Here is a 14,796-nt window from a genome sequence, read left to right on the forward strand (position 1 = left end):
ATATGTTGTAGAGATACAGGAGAAGGCCTGAAAAACTATGTAACTTCCTTGCTAAGAAAAAACTTAGGGGGTAAGAGGGGTCATCTCTCATGTTTTACTTCATAGAAGTCTGGATTTGTTTGAAGTTAACAATTACTTTTGACATAACAGTATACAATTTTGAAATAAAACGGATTTGAGAGGCTAATTTTCTAGATGGAATACGGTAGTTCAGAAATGCCCTTAAAATGTAAATTTCTTTCTCCCATTTACAAGCCTGAGAGGGCACAGGAAGGGGAGCATTGCCACAAAATCCTCTATTAAAAACTCATTCAGGATGCTAACCTAAGTCTCATTTCAGAGATTTGTAAGGTTAGCAATGCCTCTTTTCAGACTACATCAGAAATGACATCAATGTCAAGATGAAGGCAAAATTAACAATCTTAAAAAGGAAACATGTAAAATACTTAGACAAAACAAATGACTAAAACTGCAGAGTTCTACTACACTTTATTCAAAAATTGCCCCTACCTCCTAATTGAGAGACCTGAAAGTCTAGTGTCCAAATGTAAATACCCATCACGTGTTCAAAAATAATCTTCAAACTTGAACCGTAATCTTTGGAAGTTACACACACCACAATCCACCTTTGCACAGGCAATTTTATTCTCTCCTGTGGGTGTCAAGTGCTCACAGATTGTAATTTGAAACATTCAGAAAGCACATACCTGAATATTGTCACATTTCTTTACATCATGATTCAATAACTATTAAACAATTATGTCTACTAAATACAGTGAACAAAATGGTATAACTGTTTACACCATTCCCTTGTACACAAGACTTCTGTCACAACAGTAACAAATGGAATTAATGCATACCACAATATCGATGAAGTAAGACCTTCTTTTTAAATAAACTATTCTGTTTATAAATAAACTCTGATTTTTTTTTTTTTAGTACACATTTACAGACCTCATCAATAAAAAGAAACAAGACATACAGTTTCCTTTTAAAAACAAAATGTTGACAAGTGGACCACTACGAGAGAACGTGACTAGAGAACGCAACTAGGAAAGGGGGTGAGAAGCAGGCAAGGGGTAAGAGAGAGTTAAAAGTACAGCCATACTACAACCTATGTCTGTTAGCAAACACCGACACCGACACGAGGGTAGGGCTATCTGGGGGGCTCATTTTACTTGAATTCCAGCAAGTTGCAATCGATCTTGTAGTACACATAGGGGTAATATTCCTGTTGACTCAGGTTTAAGCCTGGAATATCCATAGGAGCCTATTGAAAAATCAGATGATTATTCAACTAAGTACTTAAAGAAATTAAACAAGAAAAAAAGTATTACCATTCATAGGCATACCTTGGAGATATTGCAGGTTCTGTTCCAGACCACCACAGTAAAGCGAGTGGTTTCCCAGTGCATATAAAAGTTATGTTTACACTATACTACAGTCTATTAAGTGTCTAACAGCATTATGTCTTGAAAAACAATGTACATACACCTTAATTCAAAAATACTTTATTGCTAAAAAATGCAAACCATCATCTGACAATGCAGGGTTGCCATAAACCTTCAATATGTAAATTGAAAAGTGCAGCATCTGCAAAGTTCAACAAAGTGAACCACAGCAAAACAAGGTATGCCTGTACCTTCTTAATGAACATCTACTCTGGGCTAAGTTTATACATTTTTGCTAATTTAATCTGAGTTTGGCATTGCTAACTCCATTTTGCAAATGAGAAAACAATCTCTGAAAGGCTGACTTGAGACCTCCCTGGTGGTCCAGTGGTAAAGAATCCACCTTACAATGCAGAGGATGCGGGTTCGATCCTTGGTCAGGGAACTAAGATCCCACATGCCATGGAGCAACTAAGCCTGCGTGTCACAACTATTGAGCTCACGGGCCCTGGAGCCTTCGCGCTACAACTAGAGGAGAGAAAATCCGCGCGCCGCAACGAAAGATACTGCATGCCGCAACGAAAGATACTGCATGCCTCAAGGAAGATCCCGCGTGCCACAACTAAGACCTGACGCGGCCAAAAATAAATTTTAAAAAATAAATAAATAATAAATAAATCTTTAAAAATAAATAAATAAATAAAGGCTGACTTGCCCTAGGAAACAGAGTGAGTAGTAAAGCCAGACTGAAGCACTCTCTGCCCTCAAAGCCTGTGTGTGTTTAACCATCACCCCACCATCCTTTCTTATGCATACTGTATAAAATTACTTCTTTAATCTCAGGCTTGGTGTTCTGAGTTTAGGAGACACATGGCTTATAAAATGCTGGATAAAAATAAACCAAGTGTGATTTTTACAGATACCACTTATTACATACGCATGTTATAAGAATTTACTGGTAGGAAATTATATATCAAACAGTTAGACTTCACATATTATCAACTCTACAAAATGTAGAGTCATTTCCTGCATTTTCTTCTATCAAAAAACCCTGATTTTTTTCATGGGTTCTAACTAATGCACATGTGAAATACTGCCATCCTAAACTAAAGAGAAAAAAACCCAGCAAGATATTTGAAATCAAAAACATAAAAGCCTATTACAATTTTAAACAACAGCAACAACGAAAAGCACACATACCGTTTGTATCTTTCTGTTTAAAAGGAACACATAAATACATACCATTTTAGAGAAATGATAGTTCCCTTTAAAATGCTCATCTATTGACTCCACTACTTCTACCAAATAAAGTTACAATAACTACTTATTTTCTTGCTCTCTGCAATTTATAACTTTTGTAAATAACTAGTATCACTGGTTGTGTGTGTATATCTGCAGCTATAAACATCGGATCTACAGCAAGATAACAACTGGCTTTTAGAAATACCAAGAAGCAACTAGTAAAATGGGGTAAACAAGGTAAATTATTTGCTAAGCTATCAGGTAAATTAATTACTAACAAATTGAGAATCTTAAAGCAACTTTCAAAAGGTTAAATAACATCTTATCTTCTTCCAATAATTTTTTCTGAAATTCATCCAGTTCCTCTTCTACCAGGCTGTCTAATAAATACTTACATCAATAATAGCTGCTGCACTGCTATCTAGATGTTTATACAATTCATGTAATACTTCTCGTAGTTTCTTCATTGTCTTCTTATTGGGCTGAAGGAGCATTGCTTGGAAGTTCACTGGCAAGCCATACCTTATAAATAAGCAGAAATACAGGATGTAACACAAGCAAACATATGCAGATTTTCTTTTTAAAGCAAATACTCTCATACTCTTCTTTAATCACAGTTAATGGGGAAAGGGTACCTCACTTTAATGACCATGTTTACAAGTTCAACTAATATACACAGAAACTCAAACCTTCTCTGGTCCTCAATGTCCATTAGAAATCTTTCTTTAGGATGAGAGCCAACTGTCTACTAGGAATTACTTTTAATTACTCTTCAATTTTTAAGGTAATCTATGAATACCCTCAGCAGACAGTGGTAATATGTAAACATAGTAGTGTCTCTAGGTACCTGCAGGGAATTGGCTCCAGGACCCCTGTGGATACCAAAATCCACGGATGCTCAAGACCCTTATATAAAATGGGGTAGTGTTTGCATATAACCTACACATATCCTCCAGTATACTTTACAATCATCTCTAGATTACTTATAATACAATGTAAATGCTATGTTAATTAGTTGTAAGTAAAATGCAAATGCTATGTAAATCGTTGCTAGTGCTCAGTAAATTCAAGTTTTGCCTTTTGGAACTTTCTGGAGTTTCTTTTTCGAATATTTTCAATCCGCGGTTGGTTGAATCCATGGATTCGGAACCCAAGAACATGGAGGGCTTTCATGATAATAAACAACATGAGATTACTACCCACATCTACTATGAAAATTCAAAGAAATTTACAAATGGTGAGCATGACTGCAGATAAGCATTTTGAAATATTTCTAATATGAGCAACATGTACAGAGGATCACAAGATGATTGAGATTTTAAGTACCTCAAAATAAAAAAATAAATTTTAGGTTAATTGAAATGAGGACTTCAAATAAGGCATCGTTAGGTATACTGCATACCAAACTACATGTAAAATATTTGATCTTCTTTTAAACAAACACTGGCTAATATTTCATAATCTACATTTAACTTAAGTACATAATAAGAAAAGAATCAGAGAGCACAGCAGCGTGATCTCTTTCTTCAAACCCGGTATTAAGGGACAAAACCAACATGCATGAAATAAGCAGTATGACACTGACAATCTCTCTCTCACGATTGGCCCTTTGGTTTCTCCAAATCAATTTCCTATTAGTAGACTGTGTGTTTTAATAAAGAGGTCCAATGTAAAGGGATCTATAAATTCTTTAGTTCCAAGTTTCTCAATTAACTTCCTTTACCTCAAAACAGACTCAACAAAAACCCTCAACGCTTTTACATGAATCCACGCAATAAACGCCTCACTGAAATTCACTTTCAGCCACCGTACAAGTGGTCCCTAGAGAAAGAAAGAAAGAAAAAAAAAATCACCAAAAATTTGGTCCTGAAAATGGCAGTTAGAAATTAGATAAATCAAGTTATTTGTTTGTTTGTTTGTTTGTTTTGTGGTACGCGGGCCTCTCACTGTTGTGGCCTCTCCCGTTGTGGAGCACAGGCTCTGGATGCACAGGCTCAGCGGCCATGGCTCACGGGTCCAGCCACTCCGCGGCATGTGGGATCTTCCTGGACCGGGGCACAAACCCGTGTCCCCTGCATCGGCAGGCAGACTCTCAATCACTGCGCCACTAGGGAAGCCCTAAATCAAGTATTCTTAAAGGAGCAACTATCCAGTAAGAATCTTTAGGAGCATTAAATCACATTATAATTCACTTTAAAAAATGTTTCATTATTCTCATTATCTTGGATACTTTACCTTAAATTAGATGAAAAGATTAAGCCACTACTCTGTAACCTCAGTAGATACAAAAATCCATTGAATCTATTCACTACACAGAAAAAGGTATATATATATATTTTTTTTCTTTTTTTTTGGCCGCACCACGTGGCTTGTGGGATCTTAGTTCCCCGACCAGAGATCGAACCCATGCCCCTTGCAGTGGAAGTGCAGAGTCCTAACCACTGGAGCACCAGGGAAATCCCAAAAAAGGCCTATATTTTAACGAAAGTTATTTAAAGTGACACAGAATATAGAAGTGTCCTTCTACAGGTTTGAAAACCAAAATATAAAAATCTAAATTTACTATCCAATACTCTTAAACATTTTATACATTTAAAATAGAATTCAATTACACACAACTTCTCAGGAATAACGAAAAACAGCTATGTAGTAAGTCATTTAATATCCCTAGGTGTTAGTTTTCTTATCTGTAAAATCAGGGGGTTGATCTAGATCCCTAAAACCTGTTCATCATGTTCTAAATTTTTAATGGTTCTATTATGTAGTATATATTCTTTCTGAATTTAGCTATTCAGTACTTCTAAATAAAAACACTTCTTTAAAGAAACAAATGACAAATAACTTATTACCACCTCTCCATACTTAAAAGACACACATGATCAGTTCAGCTCATAGTTATTTAGATAACATTATTAGGCTCATTTGGATGTAACAATCAATTTACGCAAAAAGGATAATACAACAAGGTGAAAGTCTTTGGTTAAAATAACTGTTCTTTAAAAGGGATCTGGACCTCCCCAACAAGTTGGTTTTATTTGACATTACTTGGTTAGGGTTAGTTTTCTCCCAACTGAGATGCAATGGTTTATAAAGTACTCGGAAATAATTTTAAATGGAATGTGCTTTTATTTCCTCTTGCATTACAAGAAAAATACATTTTCACTCATCCTGTTTCCCCTTCCATACAAGCTTCAGTCTTCACAATAATCCTGCACTTGAGATGGCAAGAAAGTCAACACCATCTTTCACTCACAATTCCACCCCTGTTCTCCATTGTGTCTAGAACATACTAACTCACCAATGGTTTAAATACAAATTCCTCCAATAAAAGACTGCATGCAGCATTAAAAAAATCTGCCTCAAAAAATGAAATTTCTTACTAAAGAGAGAGAATTACTACTTAACTAAAATAACCCCTCACTATATGGGTATTAATCAAAACACTGCATTTAAAATTAATTTCTGATATGGACTTAGGGGGTTAATTTTAAGATAATATATTTTAAGATAAGGATTCACAGATCTCAGCTTGCTTAGAGAAAACTTATTTTGATTATTTAGTAGAAAAAAAGATAGAATCAAATGTCTCAAAAGCAAAATCAGAAAAGTTTTGTTTTCTTTTAAATTAAAGAAAAGCAGTACCACTTTTTCTTCTGCTTAACACTGATAATACTAAGTATTAAAAATGCATACAAATTGCTTTTTCTTGTCGGTAGAAAGCCTGTTCATTTCTTCTTTGTCTGCTTTCATCTCCTCTTCATTATACTGGAAGTCACGAACGATGAATCTAAATTGGGGGGGGAAAAAAACAAAATTGTCCACACCATGTATAGGTGATCTAACAAATTAAAAAATAAAAAATAATAATCTTACTTGTTTTCCCTGGCTTTGTGTCTGAAGTCATCAACTGCCTTCCTAAACAAGGTGACATTACACAGGTAACTGTCTTGGTCCTCTGAGAGAACACTAGAGAAAGAAAGACCAAGTCCATTTAAAGCTTTATATTTATTGCTCACATTCATATTGAGGGCAGAATTCAGAAACAGGGGGAGGAAGAGGAGGAACAAACAGTAGGGTATGGCAGCCCTTCTCAAAAACCACTTCAGTGCTTTCCATCTGTACTGCCTCAACACTGAAGACACTCAGTGTTTATGATGTTTTTATTTACGGTGCCTTAACAGCCCCCTAGTGCATTTCTTCCTAACCAACAAAATTAAACATTAAATCAAGTAAAGCATCCAAACTCAAGAATCATGCTTTTCGATCTGTATCAGCACTAGGCCAGCCGAGGAAAGATTGTCCAGCACCTGGCTCGTTTCCAGAATCTCCTTACTTCCTGGCTAAACACCCTCTTCTCTTCAGGTGACTGAATTCTCTCTTCCTCTCTCCAGCCCAGCCCTGACCCAGGAGTCCTGGCCACCCCTTTTAACTTGTGCCCTCTCAAAACGTTTATCCTGCGTCCTTGTTCCCAGGGACCGTCAGATCTAGAGCAAGGTAGCTGCAAAGTGGACAGAACTCGCTAAAAAACCTTTAATGATCCTCAGGTTTGCCAGAATTGACAGTAATATGCAAACTGATTGGGATCAAAACAAAGCCAAGGGGGGCTTCCCTGGTGGCGCAGTGGTTGGGAATCCGCCTGCCAATGCAGGGGACATGGGTTCAAGCCCCGGTCCAGGAAGATCCCACATGCCGAGGAGCAACTAGGCCCATGCACCACAACTGCTGAGCCTGCGCTCTAGAGGCCGTGAGCCACAACTACTGAAGCCCGAGCACCTAGAGCCCGTGCTCTGCAACAAGAGAAGCCACCGTAATGAGAAGCCTGTGCAATGCAACTAAAGAAATCCTACGCGTAGCCACAAAGACCCAGAAATTAAATAAATAAATTTATTAAAAAAAACAAAAAAAAAACAAAAAAAAAACAAAAAAAAAAAAAACAAAGCCAAGGGACTTCTCTGGTGGCCCAGTGGTTAAGAATCCGCCTGCCGATGCAGGGGACACAGGTTCAAGCCCTGGTCCGGGAAGATCCCACATGCCGCGGAGCAACTAAGCCCGTGCGCCACAACTACTGAGTCTGCGCCCTAGAGCCCGTGCTCCGCAACAAGAGTGAGAAGCCCACGCACCGCAACGAAGAGTAGCCCCCATTCGCTGCAACTAGAGAAAGCCCACACACAGCAACGAAGACCCAATGCAACCAAAAATAAATGAATAAATTTGTTAAAAAAAAGAAAAACAACAAAGCCAAATCCAACTTGACAGGCTATCTCAGATCCTAGCAATATTCCACCACTATCATATTCATCTTTTAAACTTATCTTAACCTTAACTGATCTTTTTAACTTCAGTACTTTGCTGTTTTGAAGGTCCATGCAAACAAAGAGGTGGGGACCACAGATGTGGACAACATCAAACAGCAGGTTCCGTGACAGTGAAAAAGATGGAAAGAAGGCTCAGGTTCAAGAGTTGGGTTACAGTTTAAGATTCCAGACGTAAAGCCTTTCTAGAGGTTGAGGGTGAGGCCAAGGGAACAGCTACAGAAATCAAGTGGAGATGACAGTCTGTGAGCTGCAGGCTGGGTCTCCAAACTCACTCTCTTCGTTTAGTTCTGCTGCTGTGTAGAAACAGTAACACTACCTCCTCACACATGCAACCAGGCCGAGAGGAAACTAGAAGTCAACGCTTTTCGGACGGCTGGCTCACGGCATTTTCAGTCTCCCACGTGAGTGGCAGTGCCGCTGGAGCTTGCTAGCTCCTCCTGCTGCCTCTGACTTCTGGCCTCTCTCCTAAGACTCGGTCCTGCCATCTGCTCTGCTCCCCACTCAACCTACCCACTTCATTGCCAAGGCACCTTTCCTACTTTTCTTCATAAAAGTTATCTTTGCAACCCCTGCTCCAAAACACAAAAGAAACTTCTTTCAACAATGGCTAGTGTCGTTTTTTTCTAGGCTTTCCTCGCTAGGATCCTCTGATTCATTTGGAACTCTAGCTCCCTGAACAAAAGCTTCTGTGAAGCACCAATGAGTTTGTGGTGCTGTTTTTCCAACAACAGAGAAAAGGCCAAAGTCAACGAGTGACGTAACCCAAGCAGATTATCTTAACAAGCAAAAGTAGACAGACAAAAAGCTACGTGGTAATTCTGAAAGTACAAGTGAAAATCACCTCTTTCTGAACAGTTTTTCCAACAGAAAGAAGCAGAACAGCAGCTCAGCCTCTCAGATTCTTTGGCCTTTAACTCTGACTTGGCATTTATACACATCCCTGCACTTTAACCACCCAATGATGGCAATATTTCACATGGTCCAATCTTTCAAGATTTATGTAGAATATTTTGCAAATAGCTAGATTTTGTGTGTTTCTTAGGTGAAATTATTTCTTTCAGGTTTAAAGATGGTTTTTTTCAATCCATTCTTCTTCCTCAAAAGTCCACTTTCATCTTCACTGCTTCCAAGAGTAACCACTCAGGTGTTGTGCCAAAAAGCAACAAGTGACAGTATTACTACTTATAATTCACTTTAAAATAAAGCACTTAGAACAATGACCAACATATAGTAATCACTCAAAAATGTTAGTTATTATGATAAGTGAAAAATCCAACATCAAGTCATAGAGGTTTTTCCTAAACAGAAGTACAAAATTCCAGACTAACTCACTAAAACCTGTCTGCCCCATGTGAACTAAGCATCCTCTTCAGGTGCTGGCTGAGCTACTGCATTGCTCTCAATGACTAAATTTAAATAACTTTTCAAGTCAATGATTCCAAAAGTCTTTAGACTGATAAATAGGTGAACCGATGTTTTCACTGAGTGAGGAAGGGCTGGGGATTCTCAGGTGGTCAGTGAGCACTCAGGGGTCGTTCAGAAGACAGGGATTGCCTGTACTGAACTGTTGGCATCTGAAATTTTTTTCCTTTTAACTACTAAAGTGATTTTTCAAAAGATGTAAATCTGAGGTAGTATTTCTAAAGCCCTTCTTTCCGAATAAACCTGGGCCTACACACCACTCCCCTGGACTAGGCTCACACACCACAGGGTGGGAGGACATTCTGTGTGCACTGGGTCCTTACTTTCCTCCTCTCCCTGCCCCCAAACGTAAAGACAACCTCTGTGACTTTTACGGTCTCCAGAGCACAAAGGTCTAAGAAGGTGTCATCTGTCAGGATAAACAGCTTCGGAGGAAAACCAGCATTAAGACACAACCTCAATCTTCAGTCTACCATGTGAAGGGCCAGTGTGAATGGAAAGTATTCCCCCCAAATGGGAAAAAAATTCACAATGAGCACAGGTTTGTGGTTTCATTCTCAAAAAATCAACATTTGTGAAACTACAATAATCATATTACCTTCTACTTTATATATCTTATCAAGCCTTAAAAGGACCTCATAATGTGTACAGGGAAGGTGCGATGCTCATTTTACAAAGAAAATGAGGCCCAGAGAAGTTAAAAGACTTACCGCAGGTCACATAGCAAGTTGGTAGCAGAACCAGCAATAGAACTCAGATCCCTGGGTCCAGGACTCTTCCCATTATACTAAGCTACCTCCCATATGACACAATGAAACTGGAAAAGAAAATATTTCATGGGCCTGGCCTTACTAACACCACTTCTTTACTACCTCCTAGACCTTTCTTTCACCATGCTGAGGGTATATATATACACACACTGAGGGATATATACGTATATACAAAGCAATTCTTTGGGGGTGCATATACACTGTACTTAATATTTTCTTGAAGAATATCTTGTGTAGAATGGCAGAATGCAGGAAAAAATGACATGCTATGTAGTGTCAAGAGCGCAGGACTTGGAGTTAAAAGACCTGAGTTCTAGTCCTAACTTTGCCACTGCACACTTATACAGCCATATACGCTTTAGGCAATGACTTAACTCTTCTGCATTTTTATTTCTTCATCTATGAGAAAAAGTATAACTGACAAAACTACTTCATGGAATTGCTGTACATATCAAATTACACAGTGAATATTGATCCATAAGTTTAAAATTGCTTAATAAAAGTTTTTTTTCTTTTAAAGGAAAGTACAGATTCAGTAGAATCTATGCTTACTGGAAAGTGATGGTAAATATTTGCAGATCAACAGAGTACCCTAGTAGCCATTTTGGTACACTTCCTTTGCAAGATAAATGAGGAAATATAGACACACACTAGGTATACAATAAATATTGAAGGAAGAATTTTGAGAGGGTAGCACAGTAGAAAAAGTACCACACCAGAGATCTGGGTTCTAGTTACAGCTCTGTCACTAATGAGATGTGTGACTCTGGGCAAACCACGTCACCTCTGTGGCCTCAAACCTCTACATCTATAAACATGAGTGGGTTGATCAGACTGTACAAAGGCCCTTCCAGGTCTACAGTAGCTACAGTTAATATAACTCACTTATTTTTAAGGTGAAAATGATGGCTCCAAAACTGTAAAATTTACCACAAAGGAAAGATAAAGATATCTCCTATTCCAACATCCAAACTACCAAAGGAATTCTACGAAAGAAAAAAGCTTTACAAAGACTACTACTTACTTGCTAGACCTTGGAACTACCATTTCAGCTAGTGTTTCATACTGCTTAATCCAGTCATTGTGGTTTAACCTGCAGAAAAGATACAATTAAGTTACCGGAAGAGGAAAACAAGTCCTACCTTCCTGCCGATCCCAGAAAGAGAAAAAATTATGAGACAAATAGGAAATCCAACTATAATAGGTATACCTCAAATCTATTTAACAACAACAACAAAAAATTCAAGTTTTCTACAGAGAATGAATTTCAAATACACTGAGTGGTAAAACAGGAAATACAGCTTACCATCTCTTACATCCAGTAACTATTGCAAAAGAGGCACGTTCTAGAACTAATTTTGGAAAGGAAGCAAAGCAAAATACAGATTCTAAATTACTTTCAAACTTTAGGGTTGATATACATTATTACCTCACTAAAAAAAGAAAAAAAGGAAAGAGAGAGAGAGAGAGAGAGAAGCCATGCTGAAATCACTAACATTTCTATTCAGTGGCCATTATGAAGAGCTGGGTAAAACCACATTTACCAAAAGCACAGAGTACCAGGAAGTACTGAGTAAACAAACTGACAGTAAACCAAGCAGCCACAGATCACTGTGCAACAACCTTCTTTAGAGACCACTGGCTTTTGTGGGTGTGGCGAGAGATGATTATATATGCAGTACAAAATAAAGAATCGTAATATCTATAGCCAGGATAGTGAATAATCCATTATACAAGGTATCCTAGGTCCTATCCAAGGTTTCAAGTACAGTGCACAGAAAACTATGAAAACTTCTGGTCTTAAACACAAATTTTAAATAAAGGTTGCATGAGACAAATCTTTTACCTGGGCAAAGGTTATTTTCCTCATAGTATAAAAACACAAAGACATAGAAATTTTTTAGAAATAATCAGTGTTCTAGTATTCTGCAGTAAGGGGGAAAAAGCAGAAGTCAGGTAATACTGTAGCCACTGAAATTCAATGGAGGTCCTTTCCCACCCCTTTCCAGGAGGCATCATTTTCTAATATTCCCAGTTTCCGAACCAGACAAAAATGGAGAGCACAGCAAAGAAAGATTTCATGAATAATGAATGCTCTGAAGAGCCCCCAAATCTCCCATCCCAGTTTGGATCCCCTGATAGTGAGATTTTAGTGTAAGTCAGAAGTGAAACCATTAACAGTGTCTCCTTCCCTCTCCCTCTCACACACACACACACACACACACACACACACACACACACAAACACACACACACACAGTTCTAATCTTCCAAAGGTTTCATTTTACCAAGATTACCAAATATTAATTAAAACAGAAGGCCTAATCTAAAGGAGATTTCAAAGGATAGTCTAACCCAGCAAACTATGCCCATAACCTGTACACCTGTTTTTGTAAATAAAGTTCTACTGACACACAGCCACGTCCATTCATGTACACATTGTGTGTGACTGCTTTCAGCTACAACCACAAAGTTGAAGTGGTAGAACTGTGTAGTTGTATCAGAGACCATATGCCTTGCAAAGGGTAAAATACTTACTATCTGGCCCTTTGCAGAAAAAATATGCCAAGCTTTGATTTAATCCATCCTTTGCTTCTTAGAGGGCTTAATTCATCCTAACCAATCATCAAATATTTTTCAGAAAAACAAATAGCTCCCTGTTTTGAAAAATCTAAGAACAATGTTTCTTTTAAGTCCAATAATTTAGCATTATTTAATTTTTTAATGGGCCAACTCTACTAAGCAAATTTTGATCTGGAACAGCAATTTATAATTGACAGCTCTATTACCAGGTTATGAACTAAATTCTACTGTATGTGCCATGAGTACATGTTGGTTGACAGAACAAATGACAAGGTGACACTCCCTTTACACTTGGGTTTATGGACAACTTCAAATTACAGTATCAGACACTAATATTTCTCTTGTATTTTAATAGGTAAAAACCCTTCTGTAATAAAAAGACATACTTGGGAACCACGACCAGTAATGTGACAAGATACTCTGAGTCAAGAACAAAGTCATCCTTCTTCACAATTTCTGCTAGACTTCTAGTTAGCAAACTTCCTCTGAGGAATAAGAAAAAAATCATTAGGCTGATAATTATGTGCTTCCAGAACACAAGTAAAGAAATAGCAGGCTAATTATAGTCACATATACTATATATACATCTCAAGAGAGGGATTAGCCTGAGTTAACATTTTATTTTATAAGAAGTCAAAATTTGGGACTTCCCTGGTGGTCCAGTGGGTAAAACTCCATGCTCCCAATGCCGGGGGCCAGGGTTCGATCCCTGGTCAGGGAACTAGATCCCACATGCATGCCGCAACTAAGATCCTGTGTGTTGCAACTAAGACCCGGTGCAGCCAAAATAAATAAATAAATAAATAAATTTTTTTTAAAAAAGAAGAAGTCAAAATTTAGCTGAATATTTCCCACATCCAAACCCAAAGAAATGTAAACATTTTATCAGAATTTGCCTCTAGTGTCTCCCTTTGTGTTTGCCTTAATTATTATAACTCAGCTCTACTCTTGATTACATATATAGTATCTTAACTGAGAAAGTGTTATTCATTAGGTATCAATCAAAGTCTACCTCATCATAATTATGAAATCATATCATCTAAGCACTACCTTTGATTTTCCTCCCTCACCCTGGGTATTAATTTTGGTTAGTTAACCCAATAATCAACTCTTTTAACACAGTCTTCATTTGGTCTCCTAGTACATTTCACAGTGAAAATGACTTGCCCTGTTTGCACCACTGACAGTATCCAACCAACTTTCTCTCTGGGATATGAATGCATAACTGGAAGAGTTAAGTGCTTAAAACTACACTTGTAGTAGTCATACTACAGTGATATTAACCAAAACAAGAGTGGTCTATTTTAAGAAAACCTAATACGTAAAAAATAAAAACTTGGAAAACAGAAAAATTAAAGAATGAGTATTACATTACAAAAGGATTCTTTTATAGAATTCTTTTAAGCAGCAGATCATTGCTATGTAACTAAACTATCATTTGATTTAAAACAATTAACTTTAGATAATTTTCAGTGAAAAACCAGATGGATAAAGGGATAAACCAGGACCCAACTCACAAGTATTATGTATGAAACGAGTATAATAAATCAGCCTCACATCTGTTTTGACTAGCCTGAATTAGTGAGCTTTTCTCCATGAAGTGAAACACCATTTTGATTATAGAAACATCACAAAGTGGAACCAGTGTATGCTAGAGTGCGTCCCCAGTTCTTTTTTTTTTGGCTGTGCCGTGAGGCACGCGGAATCTTAGTTCCCCGACCAGGATAGAACCTGCACCCGCTGCAGTGGAAGCACAGAATCTTAACTACTGGACCTCCAAGGAAGTCCCTCCCAATTTTTAATTATTTACATATACTTGACATGCTTACGCATTCTTTCGTTCCAAATTCTGAAGATTCCCTTTCAGGTTGTTATACGCGGATGCTCGAGATTTCAGGTCATTGTCAATCTGAGTCACTCCCTTTAAAGAGAAAAAGAGAAAAAGGGAAAATTTTCCTAAACCTGCCTCTACTAATACAATCAAAGTAGCTGTGCTTAAACTTTAAAAAACAAAACACCACTAGTTCCTGATGTAAAAATATTCTATTATTTTAAAAGCATGGCTTTAAAGGTC

General features: G+C 37.6%; 1 protein-coding gene across 4 annotated transcripts in view; it reads right to left on the reverse strand.

The window, feature by feature from the left end:
- Positions 1-623: 623 nt before the first annotated feature.
- The window catches only part of ATP6V1C1 (ATPase H+ transporting V1 subunit C1), a 38,460-nt gene continuing 24,287 nt past the window's right edge, over positions 624-14,796 (reverse strand). For all 4 annotated transcript variants that reach the window (XM_007112211.4, XM_007112212.3, XM_007112213.3 and 1 more), the window contains 8 exons: positions 14,552-14,643; positions 13,109-13,207; positions 11,165-11,233; positions 6,507-6,599; positions 6,327-6,420; positions 4,357-4,454; positions 3,029-3,155; positions 624-1,270 (listed from right to left, as the gene is read on the reverse strand). In XM_007112211.4, the coding sequence (XP_007112273.1) occupies positions 1,175-1,270; positions 3,029-3,155; positions 4,357-4,454; positions 6,327-6,420; positions 6,507-6,599; positions 11,165-11,233; positions 13,109-13,207; positions 14,552-14,643 (768 nt within the window). In that variant the 3' untranslated portion in view covers positions 624-1,174. The remainder of the gene's footprint in view (positions 1,271-3,028; positions 3,156-4,356; positions 4,455-6,326; positions 6,421-6,506; positions 6,600-11,164; positions 11,234-13,108; positions 13,208-14,551; positions 14,644-14,796) is intronic.

This window comes from Physeter macrocephalus, chromosome 15 (assembly GCF_002837175.3).
Source record: "Physeter macrocephalus isolate SW-GA chromosome 15, ASM283717v5, whole genome shotgun sequence".
Taxonomy (NCBI): Eukaryota; Metazoa; Chordata; class Mammalia; order Artiodactyla; family Physeteridae; genus Physeter; species Physeter macrocephalus.